The sequence below is a fragment of the Geotrypetes seraphini genome, chromosome 10 (genome assembly GCF_902459505.1).
Source record: "Geotrypetes seraphini chromosome 10, aGeoSer1.1, whole genome shotgun sequence".
Lineage (NCBI taxonomy): Eukaryota > Metazoa > Chordata > Amphibia > Gymnophiona > Dermophiidae > Geotrypetes > Geotrypetes seraphini.
Window position 1 is genome coordinate 65270155 of NC_047093.1, and position 12533 is coordinate 65282687.

The 12533-nt window shown below is 42.1% G+C and overlaps 1 protein-coding gene across 3 annotated transcripts in view; it reads left to right on the top strand.

Moving 5' to 3' along the window:
* Positions 1-12533, top strand: part of CNTRL (centriolin) — a 350863-nt gene that overhangs the window by 238914 nt on the left and 99416 nt on the right. For all 3 annotated transcript variants that reach the window (XM_033961428.1, XM_033961427.1, XM_033961429.1), the window contains one exon: positions 3378-3691. In XM_033961428.1, the coding sequence (XP_033817319.1) occupies positions 3378-3691 (314 nt within the window). The remainder of the gene's footprint in view (positions 1-3377; positions 3692-12533) is intronic.

Here is a 12533-nt window from a genome sequence, read left to right on the forward strand (position 1 = left end):
CTTACAGGGCTAAAAATAGCCAGGGGAAGCGGGGGATAAGGGCAGAACTGGCCCGAATATTATTCACAGTTTTTCTATATTCGCGGGCCGACTCTGCCCCTAACCCCCGCGAATACGGAGGGGGAAGTGTACTAGCTACATGATACATGACTTTAGTCAGGTTAAAGAGAGACATTCTTTATCGTCCCTCCAGACTGGTGCAGAACAGATGGGTTTACACTACTCTGCCAGCAGGTGGAGACTGAGAACACATTGACTTTTGGCTGTAGTACAAGTGGGCTGTGCAGTCCCATCTACAATCAGTCTGTTCTCAGTCTCCAGAAAGTGGAGGTGGTAAGCCTGTGCAGTCTTTCCCTTTGATAGTTAGGGCCTGTTGGATTTGATTAGTGGCCTTTATTGTCCCTTTTTGCAGTCCAGACAGAGCTTGGGGGGACCCTTTCAGGGGTTCATCCAACCTTGGGGGTGCCACACTCGAAAGGTCGAATCCCCCCCACATTTCCCCCACCTCCCCAAATTTTTTTCTTAGAGAAGCCTCAGCTGTACGCCTTGCCATAAACCAGTAAAGACTACAGCTTTGAGAGCTTGTGAGGCCTATTCTTTTGTCTTTTAAAGTTTTTTGCCTTTGTAAAAAAAGGTCTGAGTAAATGCCGGTCTGAAAGGAAGCATTTAATTGAGTTTAATAGTTTTTTATTGCTAACCAGCACTTACTTTTTCCTCTGTAGCGGTTTACAATGAGCACTTTTAAAATGCTGAAAAAGTGCTCATTGTGTGCCTGCTGAGCAGTGGACCTGGCTGGCGTTTTCACAAATTGCTCCGGCCGCTCTGAAGGGGGCTGTGGGCAGTGGGGAAACCTAGGCTTCTCCTACCACCCACACACTCAATTGTCTTGCGCTCAATTGTCTTCGCGCAATTGTCTGCGGGCTTTTGTCTTGCGCGCATTTGACTTGCCACCCACCCACACAGGGATTTCCCCAGCCGCCAAAGGTCAGGGAAATAAGGTTTCCCTTACCACCAATAGTGCTGGGGTTTCCCTTACCGCTACAGTAGCTGTTGCCTGCAGTTCTGCCTTAGTGGCTGGGCCCATTCAGGCCTCTTTGCCGCTACAGACCTCGGGTGAGATATTTTCGACGTGCTTTTTCTCTGGTTTCGGCTGGAAACTCCACCATTTCTCCTGCACCTGCTCTGAATGCTTTTTTTGTTGGGGGGGTCCCCTGATTTTATCTTAGTCATGTACAAGGCATACTTTCAGGCTGCTGGGAGTTCTGCTTATTCCCCGGGGGTCCTTGGTTCTTCCAGGGGGGTCTTTGCCTTTGGCATCTACCCCCGTACAGCCCCCCTCATCGTCTTCCCCCGTCCTGTCCAAGTGTTTAAGGGTGTCTTGGGATGAGGATTTTTTTCTTTTAATGACCCATTTTTGCCTGATGAGGACGGACCTTTTGGTGGACCCTCTAGATCCTTTCGGGGGGATGGATGAGGCGGACAGTTGTTTTTCTGAGATGCTGGTTGGCGAGGATGTTTCGTTGTGCGCATCTTTCACTGGGAAGAGCTGCAGGAGCTAATTCTCTAGATGTCTTCAGTTTTGTGTTTTGAGGAGGGAGCCAAGGACTCCCCTTGAGTTGTGGACCCTCTGGTTAAGGGGGATGCGGTTGGCCTCCCATTCTTTTCCTATGCACCAGGATATTTGGGATGTGGTGCATACACAGTGGAAGACTCCAGACATGCTGTTTCACTTGGTGAGGTCCATGGCCCGGCTCTCCCATTGCTGATGGACATAGAGATACCTTTAAATCTCCTGTGGTTGATGTGGTGGTGTCGGCCATTGCTCATAGGCATACAGTGCTGATTGAAGGCAGTTCAGCCTTGAGAGACCCCCCCAGGACCATAAGATGGAGTCTCTCTTTAAGCAGTGGCATTACATAGTAGTGATATTATGAGGGTTTTTCAAGTTTAATCTTAATACAAAGCGATGAACAAATCTAAAAAAATAATACATCACCATATTCGGGGAACCAATACAAATGACATAGACAAATCACATAACATAAACAGGACCGAAAGAAAAGTGGGGGGAAGAAATACAATGTATGATAGTAAATTAGACGAGTAAGGGATATAACAATAGGGAGGGATTTAAAAAAAAAAAAAAAATCAAAGGCTGGAATTAAAAAGTGTGACCTACCACCTGGAGCAGATTTTTGTAATGATTAATAACATTTTCCCATAATAAGATATTTGTTAAATGGGGATGTGGGTGGGTATTATTTTATTTATCTCACAATATGTATGAATTAATTAATAAATTTTAAAGGATTAGGTTAGATTTTCTGAAATAGGTAGGGAGGGATTGGGAGGGGGGGTTTATTTTATTTATATTGGTCATACATATTAAATGAATTACATATTATTTAGAACATTATAAAATATGAATATAAATATGATATGTTGTACTTAAAGTGTTCATGAAGGTAAATCAAGTGTGTATTTATAAGATCATATAAATTTTTCTGATACACTTGTTGTAATATGAAAAAATGAATAAAGAAATTATTAAAAAAAAAAAAAAAGTGTGACCTAACTATAAAAACCTAGCAGTCAAAAGCATCTTTATTTTAACTTGGTATTACACAATGGAGACTAATTTTATAACAGAGCACCTAAAAAATATTCATTAAAGGACAAATTCTATAAGAAGTGCCCAAAAGTTAGGCGCCTAATTAGGCACTATTCAGCACTATTCAAATAAAATTGGGTGCTGTTTAATGAATCACACTGAGCGGAACCTATTTTGGAGGCGCCAAGAAATAGACCAGCTCTAGGCACAGCTAAAAGTTAGGCGCCTAGCTGAGCTCTTATGCACGCTTAAGAGCAGCGATTCTGCAACAAGGCGCCTATCATGTAACCACGCCCATGCCTAACATGCATAGCACCTATTTTTTTGAAGGCCGCCTAAATTTTCAGAGACGCCTTGTTACAGAATCACACTTTCTTGATAGGCGCCTATGTTTCTATCAGTGCTGATTAAAAAGCTTAATTGAGCTTGTTATTCAATTTGGATGGGCGCCTATCTAGTTGGGGACCTCCAAAATAGGTGCCTAACTTTAGGCGCCGGTTACAGAATCTAGGCCTAAGTACCTATTCATGCCTATTTTATAAAGGTGATTCCAAACAAACACTCCCCCCCAATAAAATCCCAGGTTGATTGAATTAAGCTATATTTTGTGTGGGGGGGTGGAGATGGGGGGGCGGGGTTGTGATTCTGGAATGGTGTCAAGAAATATTTTAGCTGATGATTTATGTTATGGTTGTATCGTATTGTTTATATGTGAGGCAAAATTACATATTGTTACTGTTTGTCTCTTTCCTGGTTACTTTTAAAGATGGAGGTGATGGAGAAGACAGTGCTGGAGAGGTTGATCTTCATGGTCCTTCAGAGACTCCCTTTGTGCCTCCCTTGGGCTCAGTTATTTACACTGTGCTTCCGAATGGTGCTCCTGTGCCTCAGGGAACTGTTGCTTATGGTCCACCACCTCCTGTGCCAGCCAATGATAGACCAGTTGCCCCTGGAACAGTTATCTATGGACCACCACCTGCTGGTTCCCATTTTGTTTATGGTCCACTGCCAGCTCATTTTTCTGTGCCCCTCATTCCTGCTGGAGTACTTCACTGCAATGTACCTGAGCATCATGAGCTGGTAAGGTGATAAGTGTTTGTTTGGCTATAAATTAGGGCTGTACATTTAATATGTTTTATGCAATTAATGCATTCATTTTAACATGTTAGAAATATAGAAACTTAGAAAAATGTAGGCACGGCAGATAAAAATTAATTGTATATAGACTTCCTGCTCCTTGCCCCACTTCTTATGTCTGTCTCTCTCTCTCGCTCTCTCTCCTTTCTCCTCTCCAATGGTCCAGGATCTGTCAGCTTCCTCCTTCTGGCACTTTTTTTCTCTCTTGCTCCCCCACTTCTCACCATACTCCAGCATCTCATTTCATTTCCCCCTTCTCTGGTGATCCTCAGTGCTACTGATATAAAGACACGTTAATATCTTACGACAATCGTCTATATATTCTTAATGGAAAAACAAGAAATCCCCCCTCCCCCAAATCCACATGTGTATATATTAGTTGTATATGAATTTGGGAGGGGGTGGGGGTTAAATCTTCTTGGTGTATGATATTGAAAATTTTATTATATTTGGTTGATATTTACTGTACACTTGATGTAAGTTTAAAAATGAATAAAGAAATTATTAAAAAAAAAAAAAAAAGACACATTCAGAACACACAAACACACACTGTTTCTCTCCAGCCTGGAGCCTCTTTCTATAGTGTCCTGCACACAGAAAATGGGATGTTCTGTTACAGGAGGTGGGATGCTACAGAGGAAGGCTGCCTTCTCTGCCAGAACGTCCTGTTTTCTAAGGGCAGGACGTTACAGAAGGAAGCTCTGGGCTGGAGAGAAACAGAATGTGCTTATCTCTGCTGACTGTAAAGGCAAGTTCAGAGTAGAGAGCTGCATAGGAACGGGGACGACGGGAATCCCGCGGATCCCGCGGGTTCCCCCTTTGGGTCACGGGGATCCCGTGGGGACGCCCCCTAGGGTCGCGGGAATCCCATGGGGACGCCCCCTAGGGTCGCGGGGATCCCGTGGGGACGCCTCCGAGAGTCGGGGGGTTCCTGCGGGGCTGGATGTACTAAGTCGCGCGGCTTTTCTCCCTACCTGCTCTGCTTGTTTAAGCCCTCCCTCCCCTCCGACATCAGCGCTGACGTCGGGAAGACTTCCGTTCGGCTCTGTGCTGCAGGCAGGGTAGGTAAGGAGGAGTAGCCTCGCGGCTCAAGTGGCTACCAAGGGAGGGGGGCGGTCCGCCCCGCCCCGGGTGCAGCACAGCCGGCCAGGTCCCCTTACTTTTGTGGCGATTTCCCGACCGACCGACAACAGCCCTGGTCCGACAAACCTCCCTGCCCTTAACCGCAAATCTAAATTACCTTCTTACAGCAGCTGTAAGAAGGAAATTTAGATTCGCGGTTAAGGGCAGGGAGGTTTGTCAGACCGGGGCTGTTGTCGGCACAAAAGTAAGGGGACCTGGCTGGCTGTGCTGCACCCGGGGCAGGAGAGAAGGAGGGGGGAGAAGGATGCTGAAAGCACTGGGGAAGACAAAGGGGTGGAGAAGGACACTGAAAGGCCATGGGGAAGACGGGGGGGGGGGGAAGGACACTGAAAGCATTTGTGGAAGACAGAAGGGAGAGAAGGACGCTGACAGGACATGGGGAAGACGGGGGGGGGGGAGAAGGACGCTGAAAGCACATGGGGAAGACAAAGGGGTGGAGAAGGACGCTGAAAGGACATGGGGAAGACGGGGGGTGGAGAAGGACGCTGAAAGGCCATGGGGAAGATAGAGGGGGGAGAAGGACATTGAAAGGACATGGGGAAGACAGAGGGGGGAGAAGGACACTGAAAGGACATGGGGAAGACAGAGGGGGGAGAAGGACACTGAAAGGACATGGGGAAGAGAGAGTGGGAAGAAGACGCTGGCAGGGAAGAAGACAGAGATGCCAGACTATGAGGGGAGCGGAGGGAAGAAGATGGGTGCCAGACCAATTTGGAAGGGGGGGAGAAAGGAAGAGGCACAGTAACAGAGCAAATGGAAGACGCAGAAGGAAGAGAGACAGTGGATGGAAGGAACTGAATGAGAACATGAGGAAAGCAGAAACCAGGCAACAAAGGTAGGAAAAGAATTCTATTTCTTTTTTTTTTTTTTTTTTTTTTTTTGCTTCAGGATAAAGTAGTATATTAGTTGTGTTGATAAAAATTTATAAACAAAAGAGGTTCTGGTAGAAACCCGTTTACAAAATATGTATTCTTCCCAATTAATATTTCCAAATTAATAGTCTTTTTGCTTATTTGTAAATGGGTTTCTACCAGAGCCTTTAATTCAGTAGCATAATTAAATGAAATAACTATTTCTTAAGTTTATAGGGACGGGCGGGGACGGAGGGGATTCCTTACGGGGATGAGCGGGGACAGAGGAGATTCCTCGCGGTGATGGGTGGGGACGGATGGGATTCCTCACGGGGACGGGTGAGACTTTGGCGGGGACGGGTGGGATTTCTGTCCCCGCGCAACTCTCTAGTTCGGAGGAGGGGAAGTGGCACGCAGAGATGTCAGAGGAAGCTGAGGGAAGATGCAGGCAAAGTTGACAGAAAATGCAGGAGGAACAAGAGAGAGAGTTGCAGACCTGGATGAGGAAAATTAGAGATGCCGGAGTGCAGGGAAGGGGAGTGGAATAGCAGGCAGGCAATCTGACATGCCAGGACCCAAAATAGGGGATGGAACAAATAATGAGGAGAGAGAGTGCCCACAAAGAGGAGGGAAATTAGGAGATGGTGCCATTGGAGTAGAGAGGAGGGGAAGGGATGGGAAAAGAGAACAGATGGAAACTTGACAGATTTAAAGAGGAAGAAAAATGGAAGAAAGTTGAACGTGAAAGATGATTGTGGGCAGGAAGTGAAAAAGAAAGAAAATAAATAGTGACTAAACAGGATGCCCTGGAAACAGAGTTTAGAGCACAGACAGAGAAAATTTGAATATGTTATAAGATACAGGGAAAACAGAAACAGGACGCTAGGCCCAGAATAACCAGCAAGGCTCTAGCCCATGTCCACCATAGTAAAAAAATTGAAGACTCATGACTTAGTGAAGAGCCATGCTAAACTATCATAATATATATCTTTATCTAACTAAAGAAATATGACCATGTTACCCCTCTCTTGAAACACGCACACTGGTTGCCCATATCCTACCTCATCTCCTTTAAAATCTTATTTCTTGTCTTCAAAAAACCCCAAGAAAACACACCAGTTTTCATCGACAAATTATTGATCCCACACACTACCTTATAACCACTACGATCTTCCCAGGAATCTCTCCTTTCAATTGTATCATTTCGCCATATTTTCTATGACACAGCACACAAGACACAGCCCTGACACTATGGAATGTGCTTCCATGTCATATCAGGAATGAAACATCCTTATCGATATATAAAACAAATTTAAAGACTTTTTTGTTTAAGGATGCCTTTACCTCTTAAGAAGTTCCCTCCAGTAGGCAGTGCAATACATTACTCTTACTCCTTCCCAATGTGTCATCTTTTTTTTTTTTTAATATTGTATTTTTTTCCCTAACCTTCCTATATGTCTCTTGTCTTTTGCTTTTATAATTGAATTTTACAGTATGATGTATTTTTTTTCTCCCTTTGGTTTGTTTGTTTTTTTCCAAATCTTTATTCATTTTAACATATACATCAAGTGTACATTAAAATATGAACACAACATATTACATTATCACTTGATAATTCCATAACAATATATAACTAAAAGATTTATATCCCACCCCATCTCATATCTATACATGAATAATATAATTCCTATGTATATTAATCAATTAAATTATGCACATATATATTAAATTATCATAACCCACCCATCCCCCATCCCCCCATTCTTTCAATTATCATATAAGGAAAAAGAATAATAAATTAACATTAATCATTATGATAATTTATTATTGGCCTCCACACATCTTTAAATCTATTAAAATGACCATTTTGTATTGCAAGTAAACGTTCCATTTTGTACAGATGACACACTGAGTTCCACCAGAAGCTGTAATTTAGTCTAGAATAATTTTTCCAATTCAATGTTATTTGTTGTATCCCTACTCCTGTAAGGATCATCAAAAGCTTATTATTTCTCCCTTTGGTTTTAACCTTGTATTTTTTTTGTAAACCGCCTAGATGTAATGATAGACGGGATATCAAATATATAATAAACTTGAAACTATATCAGTTTATGTGAACCTTTTTCTCTCATCTGGCATCTCCAACATCATGACCCCATCACGTGTCCATTTTCACACATACTAATTTACCTCCTCTACTTATCAGATTCAAGTCTCAAGATGAATTCTGTGTGACTTCATTTATCTGTGATTGTCACCTATCATGTCCTAGTGAAGGGGCATCCAGTTTTTCAGCAACCCTTAGTTGCATACTTCCTGAGAGGCATTATCTTATGATCCTTTATGATCCGCCACTGCCATGGGATCTTTACATTCTCTGGGACCATCTCAAGAATGTGCCCTCAGAAACACTCTCTTATATCTCACATAGAAGATGACTTTCTCATAGCCATAACTTCAAAGAGACAAGTCAACAAACTCCAGACATTAGTAATTCAGACACTAGTAATCTACTATCCTTATAAACAATTTTTCTATAACCATGCCCAGCCACCTCACCCAAAACATAGATCTCCATTATTCTTCCCTCCTCTGCATGGCTATTCGGTAGTGCAGTACCTTCATACTCTGGACTGCAGGTGAGCACTCCTATTTACTTCAGAGAAACTGCAGCCCTAAGTCATACCAATCAGCTTTTCAACACTTACAATCCAGCCAATCTGGGTCAACCAGTTTATAAACGAACTATCTCATATGGATTTCATATTGCATCTATTTCTGCTACACCAAAAACAAGTCAGCCACATCCTGGCACAATCAGTACACATGGATTGTGCTCAACCACATCTTCGATGCAAACTTCATTCAGTCCCAATACAGGACATCTGCAAGCTCTGACCTATTCCTCTGTTTACACTTTCACTAAGCATTTCTGATTGGACCAGGATACAGCATAAGACAGTATGATTTGGAAACTCTGTCCTACACCACCACTTTGCTCCTTGATCTCTCACCACCACCCTACTGCAGACAGTAGCTAGGAACTTACCAAGTGTGTCTGCATCTCCCCTGCTTGTCTCCAGAGAAAGCAAAGTTGGTTGAGAGTGCCAGTTATTTGAATACCAGTTAACTGAAATTCTACTGTATGGAGTGTTTTTACCTTTATATTTATATTGTAACCGCTTGTATGGATCTTTCTCCCTAAGTGGATAAGCAAATGTAATAATCCTGAACCTGAACCACAATAAGAAATATTTCAGCTAGAGCAAGGAGAATCGCTGATATCAGGCTGCTCTTTATGATTTAATTCATACTTCTCCAAGATGTATGGTTCTTTCTGTTTTAGCTAGATGTCATCTTTGGATAAAAAAATTTCTCAGCTGATTTAGCTTCAAAAACTCAGCCCAGTGCGCCTCCCTTTAGGAGCAAGTTGCTTTTGGGGGGAAGAATTTGAAAAGGATTTAGAAGATTCAGAATTTTTTTCATGAGGACAAAACAGTTTCTAACCAAGCTATATCTTCAGGTCCCCTTAGATCAGTGGTCTCAAACTTAATCCCTTTGCATGGCCACACAGGGCCTCAAAAAATAGTTAAAGTCTTAGTAATGAAATGACAATTTTGCATGAAGTAAAAACTCTTTATAGTTTATAAATCTTTCCTTTTGGCTGTCTTAATAATAATATTGTAATTTATAGCTAAAGAGACATATGATCAAGAAACTGTTTTATTTTACTTTTGTTATTATGATAAATATACCGAGGGCCTTAAAATAGTACCTGGTGGGCCACATATGGCCCCCCAGGCCGCAAGTTTGAGACCACTGCCTTAGATCCTCGTAATGAGTCACAGCTGATCCATTCCTCAAGGACACAGGAGGTCATTTGTCTTAGTTTTTCATGGAATGGACCAGTAGTTTTTGGATATGATCAAGCACAGTTACAAAATAAATTTTTCCTGCCCTCAGATTTTTTAGCAAGCCTCCATGTCATACTTCTACAAAAATTGCCACCGTACATCTCGCTCTCCAAAACCTTTTAGATTTGGGTGTGATTATTTCAGTTCCAAAACCAGAATAGGACATTGGAAGATATTCCATTTATTCATGGTTCCCAAGAAAAAAGGATCCTTTCATCCAATTTTGGACCTCAAAGTAGCGAATCAAGGTATGAAAAATCACACATTTCAGAAGGGAAACTGAGATCCATGATAGCTTATGTTCAAAAAGGGTAGTGTTTGTCAGTGCTGGATCTCAAATTATCTTCATATCCCCATTTGGCCTCCACCCCAAAGATTCCTGAGATTAGTACTACTAGGGAAGCACTTTCAGTTTAGAGCAGTGCCCTTTGACCTGGTGCCAGTTCCAAGAACTTTTCCCAAAATAAAGGTGGTGGTAGCTTTTCTGCATAGATGGCACCAGAGTCGTTCCTATTTAGATCACTGGCTCATTCGAGCCATTATTCATAAAGGGAGCAAACACTTAAATTCCAGTGGTCTTCAATTGTTTCAATCTCTGGGTAGTATATCTTTGCAAGAGCAAACTCTGTCCCTCTCAGTCCATAGAATTTCTAGGAGCAAATTTCAACACAAAACAAGGTAAGCTCTTCCTTCCACAGCAGAGGCTAGAAAATTTTCATTCTCAAATTCACATTCTCTTGAGCCTTACATCATTGAGCTTGACATTGTATGTAGATTCTAAGTTCAATGATTGCAATCATAGAGTTGTTCCCTTGCATGAGAGCTCACATGCACCTGTCATAGCACTTCCTCTTAAGTTGCTGATCTCCTCTACTCAGTTACAATTTCAGGCTTTTCAGGATGAAACCGGCAAGATATGGAGCATGTGAAATGGTGGCTTTGTACTTCCCAATCTTATGGGGGTAAGGACAGTGTAGAAATTTCCCTTTGAATTATGTTGATAAAAAATGCCAGCCTTATCAGCTGGGATGCTCAATGTCAGGGTAAAGTAGTACAAGGGATATGGACCTTTGACTGAGATGACCTGATTCATCAACTGTCCGGAATTGAGACAGTTTGCATGATGAAACTGGCCTTCCAGGATCTTTGCTTCTCAAGCCAATGAAAATTTTCAGCCAATTTGACACCAGCCACTTATATCAACAAGCAAATAGGCAGAAAGAGTGTAGCAGTTGCACAGGAATGGACAGAGAAACACTTATTGGCTATCTCAGCAGTACACACTGTGGGAAAAGAAAGTGTCCAAGCAGATTTCCTCAGCAGGACTTCTCTCGATCCAGGAGAAAGGGAATAGTAATTTTGTCAGAAGGCTTTTGAAAATTGCTTGAGTACCTGAATAATTTGTAATCCGCATAGAATTGTAGGATTATGCAGAATAAAAATAAACTATTGGGATTTGTCAATTCTGGATCTGATGGCCTTGAAGTTCAGTGCCAAAGTCCTTCAGTTCTTTAGTTGAAAGAAGGAACATGATTCAGACAGTCTGGATGCCTAGATTCAATCTTGGCCTCAGAACATCCTCTTGTATATCTTTCCTCCTCTTCCCAACATGGGAATCATACTTCAGAAGATCGCATTCCATCCTGGCAAAGTCATTCTGGTAGCACCTGACTGGCCAGAAGACCTTGGTTTTGTGGATCTTATTCTTCTCAAAATCAACCAAACACTACCTCAAAAAAAGGGGCTTTTAATTCAGGGTTCAATAATCCTGGAAAACCAACTCCATTTTATCCTACAGCCTGGCTATTGAGCATTCACATGTTATATGAAAGGGGTATTCAGAAGATTTAATCACTCTCTTACAGGCCAGGAAGATGTCCACTTCTATTATGCATGCTAGAGTCTGGTATAGATTTGTGTTTTGCTGTGCAGGCTGTTAAATATGTATCTACTTTTTCTAGTTCTATTAGTCATATTTTAAACTTCTTTCACAAGGGCCACCAGAAAGATTTAGCCTTAGGTTTGTTGAAAGTGCAAGCAGCAGCTCTTGTGTGTTTCACAGGGCACTTTGAAAAAAAAAAAAAAAAAAACCCCAAAACAAACACCACTCCTTAACAGCTCATCCTTAGGTGATGTATGTTTTGAAAGGGGTTAATCAGCTGCAGGTTGTGTGTCCTGAATGGAACCTGAATTTGGTGTTCAGGGTTCTGGATTGGCCTCCATTTGAATTTCTTAAAAGAACTACCCTAAAAGATCTTATGTTGAAGTTGGTTTTCATCCTAACCATAACTTTGAAATGCAGAGCTGAATTACAAGCATTTTCTTGTGAGGATCCTTCCTATGTTTCATTGAAGCTGGCGTTTCTATTTGGACAGTTCCATTTTTTCTTCCAAAGGTTATATCTCCATTTCATGTTAATCAGTTGGTAGTTCTCTCCTACACTTCAGAGCCTTGCTTTTCTCAATGTTCATAGAATGCTTATGTAATATCTAGAAGTCACTAATGAATTTTGTAGGTCCAACAGATTTATCCTTTCTAGATGCAACCTCCAAGGTTATTATTTCACATTAGTTAAAGGAAATAATTTTTTCTGCTTATATTCTTTCAAGAATGCAACTCCTGTAGGTCTTGAAGCCCATTCTACCAGGGATTGGTAGCTACCAGGGAGTGGAGGCTCAGGCTGCAAAGCCATTAGTATGTGCAGTGTGGCGATTTGGTCTTTTCTATATACTGTATGTTGGCTAGATGGTGGCAGCAAGAAGGAAAGCCATATTTGGAGTGGAGGGTTTTAAGAAGCCCCTCCCATCAAAAGGAGTGCTTTGCTACAATCCATAGCTTCTGAACTGGTCTGGAGAAGGGAAATTATTCTTATCTGCT